The 25656-nt window shown below is 32.0% G+C and overlaps 2 protein-coding genes across 5 annotated transcripts in view; both read right to left on the bottom strand.

Annotated features, from left to right (window-relative positions):
• LOC127715545 (uncharacterized) overlaps positions 1-25656 on the bottom strand; it is a 135771-nt gene that overhangs the window by 94383 nt on the left and 15732 nt on the right. The gene's annotated exons all lie outside the window — the stretch shown is intronic.
• Positions 1-25656, bottom strand: part of LOC127715538 (membrane-associated guanylate kinase, WW and PDZ domain-containing protein 1-like) — a 98559-nt gene that overhangs the window by 64806 nt on the left and 8097 nt on the right. For 2 of the 4 annotated variants that reach the window (XM_052221622.1, XM_052221626.1), the window contains exons 1-3: positions 17602-17637; positions 10113-10568; positions 5876-6062 (exon numbers count right to left, since the gene is read on the bottom strand). The exons of 1 other annotated variant lie outside the window; for it this stretch is intronic. In XM_052221622.1, the coding sequence (XP_052077582.1) occupies positions 5876-6062; positions 10113-10568; positions 17602-17607 (649 nt within the window). In that variant the 5' untranslated portion in view covers positions 17608-17637. Of the gene's footprint in view, positions 1-5875; positions 6063-10112; positions 10569-17601; positions 17638-25656 lie in introns of those variants that run through there. One more of the 4 variants, XM_052221623.1, reaches the window with a different exon arrangement.

The raw sequence follows: 25656 nt of genomic DNA, 5'->3' as shown, positions 1-25656 counted from the left end.
ATACTACAAACTAGCACCACTGAGAAATGTTTTAATCATCAGTGTTCTAGGTTGTCTTCTTCTTCTCTGTGTTATTTCCTCCGTTCTAGGAGCACCTGTGTAACACTGAGACAGAAGCTACTACTAGAGATTTCCAATAAAATGACATACGTATCTAACTCGACGTACGCACGTAACGGGACCGGTTATTGCTAACCTATTAATTTTGTTAAATGCGTCACTTAAGTTTGAACTAAGTATTCCTAAATTATTAGACCCATTCCTGATAAATTTTATCAATATCAAGTATTTCTAAGATGATGAAAAACGAAAGAAATCATGATTTTTATATATCACGTGATTATTGAGATTCCCGCCAAAACTTCACTGTCATAAGACCACGTATATACACGTATCTTTACCTATCATACAATTGATTTGAGTCTTCTATCATGGTTTTGACCATGAGTTTGTATTTCGATATACTTTGCAAATTAACCTTTTATTATTTAATATTTGACATGCTTTTCTTTTCGTTATCAGATTGGTGTCCCTTTTTCCTTTCGTCTCTTAATGTTTTATAATATTTAATTTCCGTGGGTATTTATTATTAGACAGAGATTTTTCTAGCAATTTCAAAAATATCGAATTCAAAGTGTTAGTCAGAATTTGTCTCTGTTAAAGTTGATAACTGGGATTACATCATACTTTATTAAGCATCATTTCAAACGTTCTTTTCTTCTGCAGTTTATCTTGTTTTTTTTTTTACAATCTCCGATTTTTTTCCCAAGGAAAACGTTCGTCAAAGGGATGTGCATATTTAAAAAAATATTAATAGTTTTTGTACTTCTTTAAATTTTAATAGACTAGTTGACATGCACTTTTCTTTCAAATGAAAGTCAACATTAAAAAAAAAAGAATTTTGTAATTAATAATGATATATGTAAAAAAATATGTACATCAATTCGTTATATAAATTGTAATTTGGAAGGTGTACTTGATTAGCAATTGATGACTAATCTGCATATAAACATTGACCGCTGTGGATAGTAAACTATCAATTTATAGTACATAGTAATTGGCTAAAAAATGTCCTGTCCCCAAGAATCTCTGATTAAAAGTGGACGAGAATGCCAATTTATATACTTGTTGCATTTTTAAGACAACTATAATGCCACTTCAGTCTTTACAGTAATTTTCTTTTTAAAATGTACTTTTAATTAGTAAGGCTTAATATTGTCATAGTTGTATTTGGATTAAGACCACTCTTACTAATCCAATAAGAAGTGGATTCTAAAACTATCAAATATTGATTGAGTTAAGCAAAAAATTTGTTTCAATATTTGTCTCGCCTTAGAGGTATATATTTATATATAAAAGTTAAACTCTACGACATATCCATGCATAGGATCACCAGTGAAGGTGATACACGGCTGAAAACACATTTTATATTAATAATTACTTTAAATATGTATATAGTTATCAAAGGTATCAGGCTTATAATTTGATACGCCAAACGCGCGTTTCGTCTACATAAGACTCGTCAGTGACGCTCAGATCAAAATAGTTAGAAAGCCAAACAAGTATAAAATTTAAGAGCATTGAGGACCAAAAATTCCATATGTAAACCAAGCTCTCTGAAGGAAGGTTTTTCCAGGTTGTTCTTATGTCGTGCTGTTGCACCACTGTCGCAGGCTTAGGGGGAGGGGGTTGAACACTCATTCCTTTTGTGCCTGTCCCATGTCAGGAGCCTGTGGTTCACTTGTTGACGTTGGTTCATATCTGTTATATTTGTTTTCCGTAAATTGTTTTGTTTTAAATCAGGCCGGTAGTTTTCTCAATTGAATTGTTTCATATTTTTCAAGTTGGTTCCTTTTATAGTCGACTATACGGTATGGATTTTTCTCATTGATGAAGGCCGTACGGTTGCCTATCATTGCTTACATCCACTTCATTTCTTATTGCATGGCAATCATGCCATATCTCCTTATTTTTAGATATTTTTTTTAACTAAATACGTTTAATATTCTTAGATAATTTAACATGTAAGAATTAGCTTTCAGTACCTGTGGGTACTTTAAGATCGGTACTCTTTGTCTTTCATTACAAAAATGTAATTGTTTTAGGCTTAATTCAATATTGATTAGTTGAACTGTTTCCAACTGAATTTTACAGGTTTTTTTTCTTCTTATATTGTGCTGTTACGCCAGAGTGTTGAGCGCTGGTAAACGCGTTTAATCAGGCAAAATTCTATATTGGCTTTCCCAAGTCAGGCGCTTTCAATTCAGTGGATGTCGTTGGCTACTTTCTGTCATTTTTGGGTTAATTTTACTCTTGTAAAAATGTTTATTGAACTGTTTACATTTTTCAAAGTCAATGCCTTATATACTATAGTATCTGATAATACGGTATGAGTATTTGCTTATTGTTGACGACAGCACGAGCCACTGTAGTCGTAATTCACGCCATTTGGACTCTGTTTGATAGTTGGACGCTCCAAACGGATCCAGGTATATACATGTTGGAGTGTAAGGAATAAATCGAAAAAAGAATGCATGCTAAGCATACTAATGCTTTTGAAGAGAAAATTGAAAATATTTGTTGAACCGGGACAGACTGGTGGACTGAGTGCTTGCAATATGATTGCAGGTACAATATTTTATCAGTGTATGTATCTTAGATGCTAGTGGTAAGGAAGTATGGATCAACACGGGCTAATCTCTACTTGTTAAAAAATATTTTGAATAATAATTGCATGCCTACTGGATATTAATACAATAGCAAGTCACAAGGATAATGGAAGCTGTAAACACCATTTTACAATAAAAACTAAGCTTTTTGATACAAAGAAACAAGGAGAAAAACCAAACAAATTATGCAACAAAACAAGTGTTTCTAGAATAGTAATATATGCACATAAAGCATGAAATATATAAACAGGTTTTTATTAGATATGGGATTGACTGGTAGCAGATTAGCCTCGATTACGGGTTCAATTATTTTGTTGGACCCCCTGATCGAATGATGTTAAGACTGGATTTTTCGGCTTCACCACCAAGCATGATGCATTCACGAGTAAGAGCAGGTGTTGGTTTAATCGAAGAAAGACAAGTGTGTCTTTGTATCGGGTACGCTAATTCACCTAGCATATAAAAATGCGCCTGTAAGTGTTGGTCATGTACAAAAAGGTATAATCATTTATCATTATCATTTCATCATCCTTAATATATATGTTATATTTCCCGCTGGATATAAGACAAGCATCAGTATCATCATCATCATAAGTATTGTAGCTTGAGGCTAAATATTCGTCGTATTTATTATAGCTTGTAAGTATCATAGCTTGAGGCTAAATTCTTATCTGATAGTTTAGCCAATTTATGTCGAGAACTTATTTTACGCATGCATCTCTTTTCTACATAGTTTTTATAAATGTCCAAGTTAAAGCTAATAGAGATCATATAAGTATGTTTATCAAATGATCATGTCTACTCACAATTAAAACAGTTAGAAAGGGATTGACTCGTCCGACTAAAACGAAGCACAAAAACAGCAATTACTAGTATTTCCAAATAAACTCCATGTACCGATCTTAGAGTATATATTCACAGCTACTGAACACTATCTTAAAAACAACTACAACTAATAAATACAGAATAATTATCCAGTCTAGAATATTAATCAATTACATGTATTTCGTACTGTTACACCACTGTATTAGGTAAGTGGGCCCGTTAACATGTTTAACCCCGCCATATTATGTATGGATGTGACTGTCCCAAGTAAGGAGCCTGTAATTCAGTGGTTATCGTTTATTGCTGTGCTTTCGTTATTTTTTTTGTACATTATTTAGGCCGTTAGTTTTATAGTTGTAGTTGTTTTACATTTGTCATTTTGTGGCCTCTTATAGCTGACTATTCGGTATGGGCTTTGCTCATTGTTGAAGGTCGTACGGTGGCCTATAGTTGTTAATTTCTCTGTCATTTGGTCTCTTGTGAAGAGTTGTCGAATTGGCAATCATACTACATCTAATTTTCTTTTTTGTACATATCACAAATTAAGTAAAAAAGTACATAAACACTAGAAAAGCAAGACCTTGTGTCATGTCAAAAGCACAGAGTGTCTGTAGGACCATTAGTGTTCATAACTGTATAGCAGATTATATGTAGTTTTAATTCTATAAAATGTAATGATAATTTATCAGTAAAAGATACATGATTATTTGTCAGTTGAATTAAATATAGCTAAATAAATGGAAATTTATATTAAAAGAAACATCAGAAACGAGAATATGTGTCCATTAGATTACACGCCCGTGTCAAATTTCTGTGTTAAGTGAGCTCTAAAACCAGGGAAAAAATCCAATTCAGTTTGTAGTCTTAAACTTTTAAATCTCGTGCGAGATGTCTAAATTAATGTTCAAACATTGTTGTTTTTAAAACGTATTTATCAAAGTCAAACGACAATCATTTAATTTTTTTTTTGGTGCCATACAATTTGTGATTATAGCCGGATCCAAGATATTTGAAAGAGGGCATAGTTCCCGATAATTGAATTTATACTGCCGAGCGGAGCAACGCGAAAAAAAAATAGACGATTTTATACTAAACATTTGTATAGATAACGTGGAAAACGTGAGATTTTCAAAATTATTTGGCGTTCGAAAGGGGGGAGTACGCCCTCTATCCCTGTATCTGCGAATGCACGTTTAGGTATACATGGACAAAAACCTCGTCCCATGCATTATTATAGTTGAAGACTAAAAAATACTATTTGATAAATGTATCAATGATATAAATTTATGTCAAATTATCCTGAATTGAATAATAAAAAAAAAAATTTAAAGTTAGTCGCGTACACCTTTTACACTCGGGTGTGTTGGAATCTACTTTTTAAACGTTAAAACTTATAAAAACAAAAAAAGAGATAAACTTCTCGCTTCGAATTTCATTATTTTAATATTTTCATGCTAAATTTTTATTTGGTAGTTTTTAAAATTCACAATTTGAGAAGAACTGAAATATGGGTCGAGTGAAATGACAAGAAATGATGGGTGTATTTGATTACAAGTTGATAGCTTAAGTATTCCATAAAATAATTCTGTCAATAAAATCATTCAAAATTTAAAAACAAAATGTTTAAAGATTAAAAAAAGTAGTTGGGATTGATTTTTACATTAAGTCTATATCAGCAAAAAATGTGTGTTCAAAAAGCAAAAAGTGCATGCAGTGTATGCTCCCTTCCGTCATGCTTCAATGCAATAGGACGAAATACGTTGAGTTAGGTCGGTTATGTCGAGTAAAGTCATTTTATTGGAAATCTCTATTTGGACATTCAAACTCCTATGGAAGAAGAACTTACAAACTAATCAAAACTATCAACATAATGCATCAGTGCATACAACAGTTTGAGAAACATGAACCCAAGCTGTGCATCACCATAAACATTTCAAGTAGTCCTCAAGCCGCGCTCGCGCAGGTTTTTTCTAGTAATATTTAAGTCAACGAGAACAAGGTGTATGTATTCGTTGAAACTGGGCTTAGAATTTACTTATAGTAACTGTGAGTACTCGTAGATCGGCACTCTGTGGATTTTGTCATTTTATTATTTGATTTATCGGTTTTGGTTTTATATTGTTGATGGTAGTACAATGGTCTTTATTTTTGACAACTTTGCCCATCGGTCTTTATGGACTTTTTTTTCTCACTGGCACTCATACCACATGTTATTCTTATTAGGAGTACAATCCCACTGACAAATTGACAAACAATGTATGCCGTGTGTGTGTGTGTGGGGGGGGGGGGGGGGGGGGGGGGGGGGGGGGGTGAAGGGGTGTTGGTGCGTGGGTGTTCACTTAATATTCACATTATACACATGAATATACATTTGCACTAACCGTTATGAATGATTCTTTTGATACCAAAGGTCACAACCTTATTTGTTTCCCTTTGCAGGTATTCGAATACATTACAGTGCGTTTTCCCAATTACATTATGGCCGTCAACAGTTGTTATACAATCTCCAATTTTAATCTGCCCATTTAAATCTGCTATACCTCCAGGTACAAGACATGTAACTTTTATCTGAAATTAAGGAAAATAAACTACAAAGTAGAGACTTACTATTCAGTGAAACCAGCTTAAGGTGGCTGGGGTGTCTTAATTAAAATTGATAGAATGTTTTGATAATTTGACAAAATGAAGTTTTTATCATGCTTTTTTCAAAAATATAATAAAAAGTATGGGTCACCGAACTTTTTTTCACGCTAGAGGTTGTGCAAAATTGTCAGATTTTGTATAGATTATGCATGGAAAATAAAATTTTGTGAGATAAAAAGAAAACTACTTCATAGAACCTTAAGATAAAATGTGAGAAGATAGCTCTTATAAGATGCTTTCAGATAAGAAAAAGAAAAAATGGGGTCACCGAACTTGTTTTCTTGCTACATATCAAAATAGGTAAATTCACAACACTGGATATTATAAAAATTACTTTATCTGAGTTATCTCCCCTTATTTGACAAAATTGAAAAAAATTTAATCAAACACAAATAAGGTGTTTTTGAGAAATTACAGCCTTAATTATGATAAAACACACAATTTTCTATATTTACATCAAAAGTCTTTTACATAAGTTACATACTACTCTCAAAATTTGCACATTTCATGAAATATCTAGACCAACGTTATCTGCTACTTCGAAATCCAAGATGGAGGAAGACACCCGAGCCACTTTAATATTACAAAATACCAATGATTATTCATTTATATGGTTTAAGCTTCAGATGCGTACCATGAGATGATACATGCCAAGAGTGACCGTATGACCAGTAACTATTACTTGTCGTCATTCAGGTCCGTTCTGACAATAATGTTTCAACTCAGACTCAGAAACTGATGTACAAGTTAATAGGAAATTGACAGCATAATGGAAGGTTTAATATATTAATCATTTTCATCTTTATATTTGGAAAACAAATGGACTTAGTTTTAGTTGCATGATTTTTTTATTAGTTGTTATTGGCTTTGAACTAGTTGTCAGTTACTGTGAGTACTTTCAGATCTGTACTTACTATATATAGTGTCTTTTTGTTGTTGGGATGTACAAGTACATAGCCACGTCCACTCTGTGTTTTGTTAGATGTATTTCTAGTTGTATCCGTCTGATGAGTAAGGCTTTTTTTCAACTGATTTTTATAGTTTTTTCTTATGATGTACTGTTACGCTACTGTCCCAGGTTAGGGAAGGATAGGGCGCCCGCTAGCACGTTTAACCTTGCCACAATTTGTATGTGCCTGTCCCAAGTCAGGAGCCTGTAATTCAGTGGTTTTCGTTTGTGGCTGTGTTACATATTTGTTTTTCGTCCATTATTTTGTACATAAATTAGGCCGTTAGTTTTCTCGTTTGAATTGTTTTACAATTGTTTTCGGGGCCTTTTATAGCTGACTATGCGGTATGGGCTTTGCTCATTGTTGAAGGCCGAACGGTGACCTATAGTTGTTAATTTCTGTGTCGTTTGGTCTCTTGTGGGTAGTTGTCTCACTGGCAATCATACCACATCTTCTTTTTTATATTCAACCAAATTTCAGATTTCATTTTAACAGTTTGCTGATTTCTTCTAAACAAGAAATTCAAATTAAATTACAAAGCTTCTTTATTTCGTAAACTTTTTTTACTATACATTTCGACATTGACTTTGTTAGGTTTTTTTTTTTACTTCGATGGTATAAAAGGCTTCTAAATTCAGAAAGAAAGCGACAAAGCCAATTTCCTCAAGATAATTTTACGTACAGATCAAAATGGAAAAACTAACGAACTATTATAACAAGATAGCAAAAACCTGTTGATTGAACAAACTCAATCTTGTATTTAACAGTAATTTAGTGACAGAAATGATTCTTCTTTAGATTTAAAGTTGTACATGACCTACCTATATCTAATGGTTCTTTAAATATATATGACGACCCGATTGAAGTTTGTAAGAAATTTGCCATCATTGGGTAATTTTGTTGAAAACGAGTGAACGCTCAACTTGGCTAGTAACATTTGTATTAATATGTGAAGTCCTAATTCTCGTTTTCGAAACAAGAAAGAAACACATGACCTGTTGTTTTGACATAAGCAAAATGTAAAATATAATCACAGAAGAACTGTACACAAGAGTAAATACAAAAAAGATTTATCAAACTGGCATCCCAAAACAAAATCGACCGACCTGTGTTACCAAACTGCATCTATCATACATAAAGCCGGTAACAGGTTGTACAAATGTGCAGATACGTTTTTTTTTCGTAACGAAATTGATTTAAAAAATGTCTCTTGTTTCGTACAAGCATACTTATTGTAATAAATTGTGTTTTGTATGTTTGTTTGTTTGTTGGTGTCAACCGCCACTTTACTATCCTTGGTAATATAATTCGATTTCTTTTTGGTGTAGGAAGCCGGAGTCCCTGGAGAGAACAACCAACCCTCGGCAGGAAAAATGACAATTAAGTTCAGAGTCGAACATACTTCGCCACAAGCATGGGTCGACAATATCATGGTGTTTTAATAGCGATTTAACTATATTACAATGCCGATAACCATTTTGGAGTAAAACAATCGGTGAATTACATTTGCGCGCGTAAACGTCATTACGTTCAGTCGCAGCTTTTGATTGCATTTGCGCGCGTTCATTTTACAGGCAAATTATATTTATTTCATTATTTTTTTATTAAAACTATTTACAAGTACTCCCTCCGTTTGTCTAGTCCTCTGGTCACCAATGAGGAGGTTGAAGTAAGTTTCGAGCAGGATAAGTCCGTTTTATTATGCACAAGAATTAAATCATGGAAATAAATGCAAATAAAAGTGTAAAACATAGCAAATGAAGAGTAAAAGTACCGATTCTAATGTCGGTACAAGCTGATTATTTGAAGCCTACTGCTATAAGAAAATGCATTTTGTCAACTTCTTCATTCTGGTATTTTCGGAATTGAGCCAAATACTTTGTTTTCCCTTTCTTACTTCTACGCATAAGTGCTGGTGTACCTTCTTAGATTGCAAACCGAATGATATCCTCTTGCAATATTCACTATTAAATCACATGTATGCCTTAAGCGATTACGGGATTTCTCATACATGATCACTTAGTGTTTTTTTTCTAGAATTAGATATGAAAAATATATAATTTGAAATGATAAATATGTTCAAAAGCAATAACTTTCGACATATCTATTACGAATCATATTAATATTTGCCTACATTACCTGTACAAAGAATGCGCGCAAATGTGACAAATAGCTGCGCAATAAAATTTTTATCCCCAAATGCCCCATTACACAGTTGATTTCCAAAGAAGAGTGATGGGATTGAGGCAACAATCAAACATTCGCATTAAATGATGTACCCTTTTGTTGTTTCAATGCAAACTGTTGGGAAATTTTATGGAAACTTGAAATCCACAACCGTACCCACTGTTCTCTTATATTGAAAAATACAAATATGAACCTATTCAAGTACACTAAGATTTAGTGACTCATCACGAAGATTTTGGAGAATAAAGGCGAATAAAGATTTTCTTAAAAAACAGTAGCATACCATGAACAAATAACTGAGTTATGTCAAAAATCTGAACACGAAAATCGCTTTACCCAAGTTTAAATTTTCTGTAAAATCCTGGCAGAGTTCCCACAAATTTCAAATTTCTCTGATATTGCAATGATATGATAAATAGCATTTCTGTTAATAAAGTTTCCTCGTGGTATATGAAAAAAATGGCATGCCTATTTTGTATTTTTCTTCGCTGTTGTCATTATTGCAATTTAAATTTTTGTAAAACACTATGTTGGAGAAGGGTTCATAAACCTTAATAACGACGGTTGAATAATCATTATGTAATAACTGATTCCATGGAAAATACTTGTAGCAAAAATAACGAAAACTATTGTCAGTTATAGTATTTAGTAAACAATAGTACACAAATAAAAACTGAAGAGAGTCAGTCAGCCGAATTTCATCTAAAAAGCTATTGAAATTGATTGAAAGTCAACATCAAATGTAAAATATAAAAAACTCTCTTCTAATATTAACATAGTCTAATATTACTATAACTTGACACCGAGTATACCAAAGTTTCGTCTTAACTCCACTAACCTCTAGTTGTCCAGGAATTCCTCCATCAAATGCAAATCCAAATCCATCATCTTTTTTTACGAGAGTAACCATAAATTCATTAGCAGCATACTTGTTTAATTTACTGTTTTCATGTCTTAACTCAATAGAAGGTGACACTCTGGTGATTCTGTCGCATTTAAAAGCATTGTCCTTAGGCTTTAAATCACGAGTAACCTTTAAAGAATGCATTCTTTGATCCTTTTTGTGGCATTTTATCTTTCTTTTTTCCTGTCGAAAACTATCACTTTTACGATTTTTTACAGTATCCTGTTCTAGATTGGAATATGAAAGCGAATTCGGTCTTTCGTGACATTTGTCAGATGTTGTATTCATTTGATCTTTTCTGTAGTTGTGGTACTTAATAGTGTGTTTGCCATATGTTAACTCTATTGGTTCTCCATACAAATCGGAATTGTGCATATTATAGCAGTTTTTCTGAAGGAAAAAACATGTGTTTTGGATTGAACAATGTAACAACATAAAAAAATATGGTATGTGTAAATTCAGACGCTGATGTCTATATTTTGATGCAATTATTTCATTTCGATCTGTGATTTTCCTTGAATTCTAATAATTTTGTTAGCATATGCGTATTAAAATTCCTTCATATTTAGCAAAAGCAGTTCAAAATTAAATTGATTTAATTGTTAACTTAAATCCAATTTACAAATATACAAAAAATATCAATAAAACAATCAATTGTTTCTACCTTATTTATCAATATAATCATAAGAGATGGAGAAATAGATTAATCTCTCTCTCTCTCTCTCTCTCTCCACCCGTCCATCTATCCCATTCATCCATCCATCCATCAGTCTATCTGACATTGGCCTTGAACGACGTTCTTTCGGATCTGAACGAAGTCAATTGATCTGAAGTCCCGAAATATGGCATGAACTGGACTTTTTGAAAAGTTGTAATATATTTTTAAATGTTGATTGATTGTTGTCAGTTACGTACAGTGGCAAATATTTCATACACCTTCAGGACAAGAACAAACTACCAATGAATTCAATAGGCAGGTTGTAGGTAGATCGTAATATATGGGTCGAAATTTGAATGGCCACTATAAAAATACGGTTTATTGAATATGTAATGGCTGAAAACTATGTAAATGATTGCTTCACATTGGATGTAAAATGACGGTGGCCATGGGTGCTATAAACAAGCTTCGTGCGAAGATGGTCATGCCACCATATGACTTCTGTTTCTTAAATAGAATAATAAGTTACTTAAAATTATATCACACATAACTGTTTTGTCCAGGTTTATATTATGAAAAGTGGTAAATTAAGAAAATGTTAGTACATGTATTGTCGGCTATGGAGGAAAAATACTACCGTTTTCCCTAAAGACAGCAAAGGAACTAAACACCAATCAGATTTCAGTTATATTGCACTATTTTAAAGCTTTAAATTGGTACGTTTGATTTAAATTACCAAGAATAGAAATTATTCACCGAGAACAGTGTTGAGAAAAGTGCATCACGTTAAGTCAAATTAATGGGTACTGATATAAAACTGTATAGTAGGAATCCAATATAAGCTATATTGTATAAAATGCACCAAATAAAATTGAGAATGGAAATAGGGAATGTGTCGAGAGACAACAACCCGACCAAAGAACAAAAAGCAACAAGAAAGCTAACTCTAGTTCTTTTGTATTTGTTTAACCTTTCGCAATGATTGATTTAATTGGAAACACCAGAATTCAAGTCACGACAAATATTTTACTGAAATATTTCATTTTTTGGTTGTGTAACGTTTTAAGTATCATCGGGTATTTCCCAGGACATACTCTATTAAAATTGGAAAATGTTTGGTTTAGTTTGTACCGTTTACGGAGTCAATCAATATTTGGGCAAATTAGAAGCATTATCAGTGTTAAAGTGAAAAAAGGGGCTCAGTTGAGGAAAAATCTAGATAAATAGTTTATACTCTCCTGTGAAAAGAATTGTAAACATTCTTGCCAAATTCATGCCGCAAATGTTTCAATAGTGCTTCATTTTATAGTTTCTGTCTTTCATTATATCAAACATATCTAATTTCTAATTTTCTACTATTTGAAAGGACTACTTTTGGAAATCAGCTTTTTTTAGATGAATACAGGCACCAAAGGCAACTGTACAGTAGTGTTTTTCTATATTTGATGTTTTAAGTGTCCAACATTTTTGTATGCATCATCTGGAGACAGAATAATGAATTTTTTAACAAGCTACGACATTTTGGACTTAAACATGGCATATACTACAGTATAGAATGGTGATAAGTATGAAAAATCTTGAATTAGTGCTTAATATATGTTGTAAATTTTTGATAAAATGAATACAAATTGAATGGAACAGTATTTTTTATCTGTTTAAATGGTATTGTTTACTATTCTTTTTAAATAAGATAAGATTTGATTGGATACAGGTAGCCTAGCGTACCTTATCTTAAAGAAATACAGAAAGAGGTAAACTAAGGGTGGGGACATAAAACGATCCATGTTTCTATAAGTAATGGGGAACGGACAAGTAATCCTTAGAGCATATAGTTTCACAATAGCTCAGTATTGCATTGATGGTATTATACAAATTCTTTATATCTTTTTTATTAATAAAAAGGATTCTGTAAAATATAAAAAGTCATTAAAAATGAAATTTTAGATGATTATTTTTTTTAAGTTTTATAACTCAAACCAAAATAGAAATGGTTCATTTATGGAGAGTATATTGAGTTACGAGAGGAATTCATATATCTCGGTAAATTGTTGAATTTTAATGGTTTGCTGAGTACTACTACTTAGGAAATTTTGTCAGACCAAAGTAAAACAAAAAGCTGTATTTAATGTATTTAAGAAAAATTCAAGACGACTACTTTAATACAGAGGACCCCACTGTCTTTATTTGATACATATGTTTCAAGCATGGTGAATTATGGTAACAAAGTGAAGGGATATCATAAAGGTTTGAACATTGAAACTCTACAGTATCACTGTGTATCATCGCCACCGGAAATTGGATACTAACGAAGCGGAGAGAAATGGAAAAAAAAGTAAACAAGGTAATAATTCATTCAATTTAAAGCATTTCTACTAATTTGACGAAGGTTCCGCTTAAGAAATGATTTTCTGATATATAATTCTTTAAATTATTAGGCCGATAAGTACAAAATTAAGACAATATTTTGTGTTATACTCCAAATCTTGCCACTTAGTACCTGAAAATTTCGAGATCGATTGTCCTCTGTCGCCCCATTGGCAAGATATTCAACTGTTTTTCATTATTTTTCCAGACACGTTTTTAGATTATGATAGTGTGACATCATATTTACTGAAATCTGTTGTCATAAAGATGTTTTTTTAAAGAATATGGACCAAAACATTGTTTGTTTATTGTACGGCGAATTGCAGGACGTTGTACGGCGAATTGCAAACTAACAACTTTTGTCTGTACGGCGTCTTGCAATATATTGTAATTTAAAGATGAAATTAATCACTGTTTAGATAATATCAAGTGACGAAATTTTGGCTGTATCAAAGCTTTACCGGCTTACAAATATACAAATTTAACTACTTATCAATTATTATAAAATATATTCCGTTAATTTCGTTCAGAAGTCGTCGTTGCGTACCTCTATTTGACTTTGTGTTTTTAAAGACAAAAAGGTTTTTTTCAACCATATTATCCTAAATACATTCATATATATATATCGTTATACTACTAACGACTGTTGTCTTATTTGTTGTCAGGGTGAAATTTTGTAAGTTCAATAAAAAAAAACGACCATTCATCTTTTGTTGGCGCTGTTTTTTTTATTTAAATATAAACAGTGGAGATGTTGTATGATTGCAAATAAGATAACTATCCACCAGAGTCAAATAAAGTGTATGTAAGCAATCGTTTGGCCTTCAACAACGAAAAATCGTACCTTACAGTCGGCTTTAAAAAGCCCCGACATGAAAATTGTGGAAGGATTCAACAAGAAAACTAACGGCCTAACTCATAACAAAACAATTAACGAAAAATAACAAATATGATAGAGATGAACCAACGACAACCACCAAACTACAGGCTCGTGGCTTCGGACAGACACATAAAGAATATTAATGTGCTGGGTTAAATAGATATAGGAAGATGTGGTATGAGTGCCAATGAGACAACTCTCCATCCAAGTCACAATTTATAAAAGTAAACCGTTATAGGTCAAGGAACGGTCTTCAACATTGTTTATTGTTTATTTTTAAAATTTTTGAAATGAATAATTTGTTAAAAGAAAAGTGAAGAAAATACTTTGTTTTCATTGAAAATTAGGAGAAATAAATCATGAATTGTGTTTCGAATTAATTTTCTTGTTTCTTATTGAAAATAAGATTGTGTTTTTTTTTAGTTTAAGTAAATTCAATCAATCTTTTTATTTACAGGGAATTTTTTTTTTATAAAAGACTGTTGCTAAGGCTGTTTGGCCTAAAGTTAAATGAGTAGATGGCGGGGTAGTGAAAAGGAGTGTATTCGTCCGAATTTTCATTGTTACAGTAATACATTTTCATGATTACTATGTATAATATTTCTCAGTAATTTTTAATGTGATATTGTGCCAATTAAAATTATATGATTAATACAAGTAAGACTTGCATTTGCCTTAAAAGATATAGCAGTACGTGATTATTTGTTTTCAAACACACCTACTCTGTTTTGAAACTTATAAAGGTATGGATCTCGGCCTATCTGTTTGGTTGAATATAAATGTGAATTCATAGAGTTTCAACAGTAAGCCCTATTTTTGTGTGTGCGTAAATAATCTAATCTTTAGATAGATGCTAAAATTAAAATCACTTTTCTTAATACGAAGAAAAAAGTGCAACTTAAGCACGCCTGAATGTAAAAAGGTGTACCCGACTTATTCGTTCACGATAAGAATTTACCGATTTCGGTATTTTAACAAAACTGTTTACGAGGGCAAATAAATAAATGAACGCTATCAAATCAACATTTAAATTTACGTGGATTTTTCAAAAAGAATTTATGAGTATGCACCATCAGGATTCAAAAATATTTCAACCTGTCCTTATTAGATGTTATTTCTAATGAAATAACATCTAATAAGGACAGGTTGAAATTTAATTCTTTAAACTTACAAATCGAAGATGCTAGCTTTTGTGAATTGTATTACAAAAAAAAACTTCATATAAGGTCATCTTTATTCTCAATTAGAAAGTTTATATAAATAGTTTATGCCGTAGCCACAGCCGGATTTGTATCCATTGTATCGGATTCTTCTTTCATTCTTTCCAAAAATGATTAATCTATAAGGTTAATTTTTTTTAAAAATTTAAACAGTGTTAGCCACCGAGCTTGTTCATTTCTTACTATATAGAGATGAAGATTTTTTTTGAAAATTAATGTTCTTTATTCTAATATATTGGCTGTATCTGCCTTTTACAAATAAGACAATAACATTAATTGAAAAAGGAGACGTGGAATGGTTTTCACTGAGAGGACTTTAAAAAAAAGTCCAAATGAAATAGATTTGACCAACTATTGGTTACTATACACTTCACAATGAACAAAACCCATACCGTATCAAAATTGCCTTATTTATGACAAAATCATAAACAAATATGTCAGGCAGCAACTTACGACAGCCGCTATATTACATGTTCCTGACCAGGGACAGACACATATATATTGAGGCGGGCTTAAACATGTTTGTGAGCACTCAAACCTCCCTTAACATGGTGCCGCGGTGTAGCAATACAACATTTATTTTTTGCAGAGAATGATAACTCATTTATATTTCATTTTATCTAAAGGTTGAAAGAGAATTCATTCACTTAATGGTTCTAAATATTCAATGCGGAAAAATTCTCTTGCCATTACCTCCTTCCTTCCCTCCACCCACAACCCATCCCCGAAATCTTCATCACTTATATGCAAATGCTGACTAATGTTGTATGGTTAAAACATTTGGTTGAGGCAATCTAAAGTTTGAGAACAGAAACGACAGCTTTAGCTTTTTTTCATTTATAAAAGGGCAAAACTCAAGAACGGTAACAGTGACGCTACCGAATTTATAACTTGATCTGTGTTTTGTGGTGATAAGCATTTCGTGTAAGTTTTAAAACATTTGGTTTAGGCATATTAAAGTTAGAGAACGGAAACCAATTATTGGGACTTTCTGGACGGACGGGAGAGACGGGTCGGACGGACATGGGTAACATTTAACGCTACGTCAAGGCAGAACAACAGGTCAGTAAAACAGTGACATGCCTTTCCGAAAGTTACAACATTTGCCAGCTTTTGTATATGCTGTATTCATATTGTATACATCAGGTATGTAAAAGATGTAATAGGACTGTGTTCAAGCCTTATATTGTGTATACATCTTAAATGGTGTCAAGCGAATTGTATTTTTATCAAATGCATAATTAGATATTTGAACCTAATACTTTATTTTCTTTAAAAAGACGGCAAATAAATATTTTGAAATTAGCAAGTTGCCATACAGTTGAAAATAAGTTGCCATACAGTAAATTTGTCAACATGAGCAAGTTGCCGTACCCTAGACTTTATTTTTTATGGTCTATATTTTTTAAAAACGTTCATTTTGACAACAAATTTCAGTAAATATGATGCCACACTATAATAATCTAAAAAATTGTCTGGAAAAATAATGAAAAACAGTTGAATATCTTGCCAATGGGGCGACAGAGGACGATCGACCTCGAAATTTCCAGGTACTAAGTGGCAAGTTCTTGAGTATAACACAAAATCTTGTCTTAATTTTGTACTTATCGGCCTAATAATTTAAAGAATTACATATCAGAAAATCATTTCTTAAGCGGTACCCTCGTCAAATCAGTAGAAATGATTTAAATTGAATGAGTTCTTACCTTGTTTACTTTTTTTTTTCCATTTCTCTCCGCTTCGTTAGTACCCAATGTCCGGTGGCGATGATACACAGTGAGTATATTGTTTAAAGAGAATTTTGAAAGTCAAACAGTGAACTACAAATCATGTGGCGCATTTTGAAGTGGGTAGAATCACATTGTATTTACAGAGGTATTGTAAAATGATGAAATATTCGTGTAAATTGTTAAAAACTGACAACTATATTCTGAAAAAAATGCAATGCAGAAATGCTGGATGCTAGTTACGTAAATATTCAAATAAAAATAAATTGAACTGTTTATGTTAAATAAGAGATGTATTATTTAGATTTGGCTTAAGCGTTATTGATTGATTCATAACTGTAGCAATGTCATTTTTTGAAAAGTCTCTTAGATGTTATTTAAACACATACATGTAGGATAGTCATGGTTTGCAGTTTTATCTTAGTTCATAAAGACAAGTTCAATATTTTATAGACGTTCATTACAGGCAGAAAAATCAAGTTAAATTTTGTAAAAATGATAACAATGAATACAATCATTTGGTTACAATCATATTCACGAATAATATAAAAAAAAATAATACAATAATATATACCTTCATATATCTATATTTTGAAATTGACAAATACAGCTATCCTAAAATATAAAATTGAATCGTGAGTACTGGATAAAATATTCTGTTTTGAGTACGTAGACCTGTTGATTTAAGGTATAAATAATTTATTAGCAAGTATGTTTACGTGCACATAGCTTGAACATTGAAACAGTTAAAAGATGGTATTACATTGTATTAATTTATATCACATTCCAAGACTGATTTACATTGTATCAATTGTATTAATGAATTATGTGATGCCCACTATAACATGTACTGTACTGTATCCTTTAATCTAGATTGCTTTTGAAGTAACACAGGACTATGTTGTGTATACCTGTACAAAGCCTTACCGAGTCTAGTCGTAACTACATTCTGTTCTTGTTTTTAAAAAAATACGTGTACTTAAGGAGATTGCATACCTATAAAGCACATTGATTTTTTTGTTAATAAATCAAGAAATTTGATTTAATTTTCTTATATAATAACAAACAGACTACATCTATAATCTTGACAAAAACATTTTCGCATGACATCATTGATAAGTAAACCGCAATTTTTATTCAAATCCAATAGTAATAATGTAAAACATTTACAACACGCCCATATTGAAATGAAAACCAAAATGTGTAATTTGCTTTATAAAAACAGGTCAGAAACTTACATGTGCAACTAGCTCGTTGAATTTAAAAAACAGTTAACGTGTTCAAAGAATCCTATCATTCGACAATGTCAATTTAAATATTTATGTATTGTGTACATTAGAGATAAACTTCTTATCTATTAGTAGTTATAAACAAGGTTTAAACATTTTTGTAATTCCTTTAGATAGTTTTGTCCTGTATGCATTTAGATATTTTTAGGCAAAATGATTAAAAATTGATGTAACATATTCGTGTTTTTTAATTGACAAATTTCCTATTACGAAACCATTATATAGGAACAACACTTTCGATCTGAAAGAATGCATTATGCACAGAAATAACTTAAGATCTACAAGAAATGCGGATGAACGTTATCAACGAAATTCTGGGACATAATATATTTATTGTTATGTACTATCAACAGTCCATTAATATACCCTAGTATGGACTTCTGATACTATATGTATAAGTTATTCTTTTCTCTGAAACCACCAGTAGTTGTGTCAGCCAAATTAAAAGTCATATGAAATCTGCTAATTTTGATTGCACATCAGTCATGCATAATGCATTGTACGAAAAAAAACCGAACAAAACATTTTTTTAAATGCTTGCCGAAAGAACGGAGTTATGATATTAATAAAAGATAATGTTAAACGTATGGTAATAAAAAAAGGTGATAAGGGTCACCAATGCAACCAATTTATCATATGTCACTTTTCCCACACGTACGTCTATGTATGACAAGCTTTCTATATATCATTTTAAAATATTGAAATATTAAAGGGTCAGCCCTTAAGTGCTACTTCATGTTTTTGTTATCACATAAAAGATATATTTGCTTGATCTAATACATTGTACAATAAAACAATTTGGAAAAAAAACTTAAATCGTTACGACACTTGATTACAGACACAAAATGATGACAAAACCGCACACTGATCCGTTTGGTCATTTGTCTTTCAAATTTTTAAGAATTTTAAAGTTTGTGACCACAACAGCCATTTTGTTGTAATAAAGAGACCATTCACTCAAATACATATTACAGTTTCTTAACCAAGATGAATCCTGTCATATTCAAATTAAATGTTAAATTATTCAGAATTACGAATAAAACACGAGATCAGCTTCTGTCACGGTGAATTCAATCAACACAGCTACTTTATACTTACTTTGTAGTTTTCACAATAACTTTGGAGCTTTGCTTTGATATCTGATACAATTGCTGTTGATAATTTAGGCAGAGGTTTTGTGGATCACTTGGATGACCAAGCAATACAACCTTGATTGCAGGACACTTATTTAGTTTATGTATCCAATTGAGTGCATTAAGATCCAGTTCTTCATTTTTGGTTGAAAATCTAGGGACATAGAACAGACCTAAGATTATTCAGGATGTCATCCTTGGTTAGTGTCGTGGGTTATATTTTGAGTTTCCAAGTGAATTGCATTTTGTCAATACTTAATTTCTTTATCAAGCAGTTTATGAAATGTGATTTACACACGAAAGTGATGTTGTTTGGGATTTCATCTGCGGAGACAACAACATATTTGTCATGGAGGTAGGATAGGTGCTTAGCAACGCTTTGTTCTTTTAAGGTCGGTGAAGGTTGTGTATTCATTGACCCATTCAGTTCTGTAATTATAATTTGTATCAACGACCTCTAAGCCTTAACCCATTCGGAAAGAGTATACATGTCTTCTTTTTTCGCGTTTTGCCCATTGACTGGCATAATCCTCGACTGAATCCATCAGTATTTTAAAATTGTGTTTCCAATTGATGGAATCAGGCTCATGTTATTTCGGACCTTTGGATAACACATTTCGCAGAAAAGTGTTATTGACGATGTTCACGTCGGCAGTAACAACGTGGAAAGCCGGATTATATATAGATGATGAGCTAGCACAGGTGGAATCCGGAGGTTTAGACCTGAAGTCGTCAATATTAAGATCCTGGTACACGTTTTTGTAAAGGAGTAGGTCCGGTAAGGGCCGATTTTGGCCTCAAAATTCAGGTTCATCTGATGAAAGATTTTGGACACTTTTTAAACACTTAAGTGTCTACAACAGTCGATTCAATTAGTTTATGTGAAAGATTTGAACTGATTTAGTCATTAAAGACGCTCAAATTCAAGCTTAAATATGAAAAATCTATCAAATATGCCATAATATGTCACTTTTCAGATGGTTTTTGCCAAAAATGAAAGTGGCCGCATCCGTGTTCATTCTCAACCTTTATATATGTTATGTATTATCATCAAATACAACTTGCATTTAAATATTAAGAATGAACACAAATGCGGCCACTTCCATTTCAGACGGAAATCATCTAGAAATTAACCAAAATGTTAAAATTTGGAAGATTTCAGTAATTTAGCATGACTTAATGATGCTAGTAGCCGATACATGTGCATTGTATTGTCAAAAACAGCCCATATTTATGTAACAGAAGTATTCTCCTTTCCAATAAATAGCTAAAAATTTACATTTTAACAATTTTGTAAAACTGCTATATTTTGGGGCCAAAAAAGGGTCTTACTGGGCCTACTCCTTTTAGTTGATATAGGTATAAGAGAAGATAGGAACAGACTGATCTTTAAGAGTAGGGAGTTTTTTATTATTGAACTGATTTATGATGAAGGGTATGGCCCCAGTTGATGGCATCGTGGCCTTTGTTGACCAAAGAAAGTTTTAAAATGGATCTTTTCTCCATTTCATCTTTTCCTATGCGAACCGGTCTGAAAAGTCTGTGACTGGCAATATCCGAGAGGATAGCAGCTATAAGTATTTATTGGTTAGAATGGGAGTTTATCACAGTGGTTTTCAAACATAAGTTGTACCGAAAACGAAGTTTTGAAAGGGTCATGAATGAAGCTTCGTGCGAATTTGATGTCATAGGTTTCTAATAACCACAACAAGGAGAATAATGAGAAAGGGAAAACAACAAGCTTATGCCTCGCAGAGAGATACAACTGCAGAAACAATTATGAAAGCCTCAACTGGAGATACTAAACTAGTCTACAAATTAAATAACATAAAGAAAAAAACGCCAATATCTAATGCAAAAATACTCAATACGAATGATAAGACTGCAGAAGTTGAACAAAAAATCCTGAACATATGACAGGAGCATTTCCCAAAGTTAGCTACTCCAACATTAGAACCAAATTTTGATACCGAGTAATTATAGCTAATAGAAATTAAAAACGAAATCATTGAAAAAAACAGAGAAAGAAAAGGGACTTGATATTGACAATGTTACAACGAAGGAGGAAATACAGCCATAGAAAAACTTAAAGCAGAAAAAGAACCAGTTGAAGACGAAATATCAGCTGAACACTATAAGTATGGGATAAAGTAGTTAACTTCCTTCATAGTACATATGAAACATATGAAACATATGTACATATAAATGTAATCTTAACATATCTGGATCTCCCAATCTTTCTAAATCTGTGATTCTAACATCAATCCTAAAAAGGAATAATATAAGACAAACCCTGGTAGTTATAGAGGAAAAACTGTAACAAAGACATTAGCTAGCGTTGATACCGTCATTAACACCATTCAAAATAGTTTACAAAGAGGATTTACAGAGGGAGAATCTTCCTTATGTCCAGTATTTCTAACATCAGAAGCAATTGGAGAAAGCAAGAAAGTGAAGATATTGAAGATCTGTATGACCGTCGATGTAGAATTTTTTTTTAATAAACTGACCAAAGAATTCCTATTCAATAATCTGTACCATTGTGGAATAAAAAGGAAACTAAAGATTCTTCAAAGAAACCTATATAGAGAAATGAGCATTAAGATAACATGGGAAGGACAATACACAAAAGAGGTTAATGTACTTCAGTGATTACAACATAGCGCAAAATTATCAAAAACCCTTTACAAATTTTATAACAATGAATACTGGATTGTATTGTAAAAAGTGGCTTGGGAGCAATAATTGGTTATATACAAGTCCCAGCACCTTCATTTGTAGATGATATTGCTGACATGGCAAATAGCATAGAAGATGCACAATGAATTCTGGATATAGTATAGCACCACAAAAAAGGGACCTGGTGAAAATCAACTCAAATGATCAAATCTAAAACTCTATACCAGAATGCAGAAGGCCTAAATGTGACAGAGAATGCCATCAATAGAACAAAAGAGACCAATACCTTGGTAATAAGAGAAACCAAGTAGATATCTCAGAAAGAATATGAACTGGTAGCTAGGCAACTATACATAGTCTACTCTGAGCTGGCTTACATGTACAAAGGTTTTTCTCACCAATGGTAGCGTTTTAACTATGGGGATCATATGCAGTACCACGATGCACCTATGGACTAGAAGTTATAAACCTACTTCAGAAGGATAAAGGACAAAAATGAATGAAGATATAGAACGCTCAGCTAGGAATATGTGCAATGAGATGCACCACCAACGTTCTAAAAGGGTGTAATTATGACCATGAGTACAGTACAAGAGAGTCAAAAGTATATCCAATTTCGAACATTAACAGTTTTAAATGTTTTAAAATAAATTCTACCACCATAAAAATAGTTATGCTTGTAAACTGTTTATACTACGAACCCTTTATTACAAACATGTCAATACGTAAATCCCACCTACCTACTTATATAAACACCGCACATTGGTTTTGAACCTCTCGCAATGAACAGTTTAGCAACTTTAAATAGTACAATTTTTTATCTTGTGTATTATGCATGTTTTCTTTTTAACATAAGACACATTCTAAACTTGAAAGAATGTTTGGGTGTTGGTATTTTTATTGAAACTTTTATGTTTAACAGGTTTGCTTAGTCTTCAACATTATAGCCTAGGGTAGTGATCTACAATTAATGGAGGATAATACACGAAACTGAAATGAAACTGAACCAATTGACATAACAGCAGCACAAGAATAGAATTAAATATCTCCGCCCACCTAATTCAATCAACACCATTTTTACACACGTTTTATTTGGCGTAAACAAGGTCATAAACATTGAATTTAGCAAATGGTTAGTTCAACCCAGCATGAACTTAATTCAATTCAGTATTTTCCTGAATACAATTGATAAGTCTATGCTAATAATTGAATTTCGAAAATATAAAATTGAATATGAATGACTTTAATTCCTCGCCATATTTGTTTGTGTACTTGCGTTCGTTTTCGCAAAATTTTACAAATTCTAAAAAATTGATCATATTATATAATGTAAATAGTTATATCGATTTCACCTTTTATGTTCAATTTTAAGGAATAGAATATAGCACAAAAATAATGCGAGGGAGTTTGCAAAATTATACATAACCGCAAAGGAGAATAGAAATAAAATCCCAAATAAATATAGTCGAAATCAATAATACTTATATTTATTGAAAGGTAAGTCACAGGTTTTGAATACTATATATAACGTTATGATAAAACAAAACAAAATCGTTTGCATATCATAAAAATGTATCATGCTAAGTTTAAATAAGGAAACATTTATTTTCTTTTCAAATAGGGCAAATAATACGACACATAAGAAGGCAAAACGTTATGTACAACCAGTAGTATATGCATTGTCTGATTAAAAAAAAATTACGTGTAGCAACCAAAAAAAAAAAAAAAATGGTCGAAAAACTGTATAGAAAAGTATAGTAAAATACCACATATTTTTCGTATGAATATGAAAGATAATCCATATCAAGCGATTGAATTCAATATGTTTTTCACAACATCACAATAAACGATTAGTTAAATGTAGAACTTGTCCGCTATACTAACAGTATTTTTCATAATAAAGTTTCAGAAATGGAGGCTGAATATGTCCTCAATATTATCGATTTTCGGATGCTTCTAGTCCTTATTTTTAGAAACCAAAATACTTAGTTATTTTACTCCGCAACAAAATGTCAGAATGTCAGAATGTCAGAACGCAGATATATTTGGTATATTGAAATAATCGTATTGAATTCCCGCTGACAAGGCAAAGCAACTGCCATATTCCTTACAATCAAATCGTCACCACTTCTTTTCCGGTTCCAAACAACATCAGTAAAAAACCTCATGATTTCAGCCAGTCAAGAAAAAAAGAATAAGATTATATTGATTTTGTTGCTATAACTTAGAACAAGAAAATCGGGGCAAGAAAGTAAGTCGTAGCTCCGACGCCGAGTCAATCTGATTGAAGTACATATCATATGTCTACGATCTGCTTACAATGATTAGAAGCGAAGCGAAGATAGGATACGGCGGCTCTTTTCACAAAAGATCTCAAGAGTAAAAATACTCGTAAGCAATACACATTTCAGTATAACTTACGATCAATTTTAAATCGAAAGAGTTTTTTGGAAAAGAGTCGCAGGATCTGTATTTCAATCAGGTAAGACGCCGAGTAAGCATCCGAGTCATCAGCTGGTCGAATCCTAGCTTCCAAAGTTGTTGATTGCCGTCTGCCATAACTGTCTTTAGTTGAATAAAATTTCTTAAAGCAGGCCGTTATTTGTTTCATTAGAATTTTTACACTTTTTGCTTTTAGGAGACTTTTGACGCTGACTATAGATCTACTTTGATGTTGATTACTTGAATGTGGAATATAAAAATCGAGTGTTTGATATCGGTAAAAAGGGAGACAAAATACCAAGGGGACAAATCAAACAAAAAGTAAAGAAACAAAGACAGAAAAAGTGGAAAATAACACGACCATCTAGACCCCTCTTAATTCATCAAGTTTGATATTTATATGTGTAAAATTCTCTTTGCTATTGGTAGATTTTTTATACAAAATACAATTCGACCTACTTTTCATTCATTGCTGTGAGTTTCTTTTACAGACAATCAGATCTGCATTTATGCTTATTTGTAGAAAAATCTGTAGTTGTCTTTGCTGTTGTGGTTAAAACAAATGTGTTGCTATGCTCGATTTGAACTTTGTCCTAAACAACTTATGATTACTTTGATATAACATTAAAATGTAAAACCATATATAAAGGATTGCAAAACTCATAATTCAAATAACAAAAAGCCCACTCTGAAACATTGTTAAACACTATTTCAGTTGCTATGTTGTTGATTTGAATTAACTTAACTTCAATTAAACTTAATTTGTATTTCTTACAAAGAACTGGATAATATGATTAGTATTTATGCTAATTTGTAGAACAATATAACATGTGTAACAGTCTTTTTAATTCAACTTTTTGGCATGCTAAGCAACATTTTCGTTGCTATGATTGATATAAACTTCTTTAAGGTAGCACAATACAAAGATTTTATACCTCCAACTCCCCAGTTTTAAAATGCTGTAACTTTCTTTATAATGCTTGAAAATTTATAAAAGTGGTATTTATGAATAGCTAACAGATTACTCTTTCAAATTAATGCACTGTTAGTATTATACAACAATTATGTAATTAATTATAATTTTAA

Source organism: Mytilus californianus, unplaced genomic scaffold, assembly GCF_021869535.1.
Source record: "Mytilus californianus isolate M0D057914Y unplaced genomic scaffold, xbMytCali1.0.p SCAF_9, whole genome shotgun sequence".
Classification (NCBI taxonomy): domain Eukaryota; kingdom Metazoa; phylum Mollusca; class Bivalvia; order Mytilida; family Mytilidae; genus Mytilus; species Mytilus californianus.
This window is presented reverse-complemented; position numbering and strand designations above follow the sequence as displayed.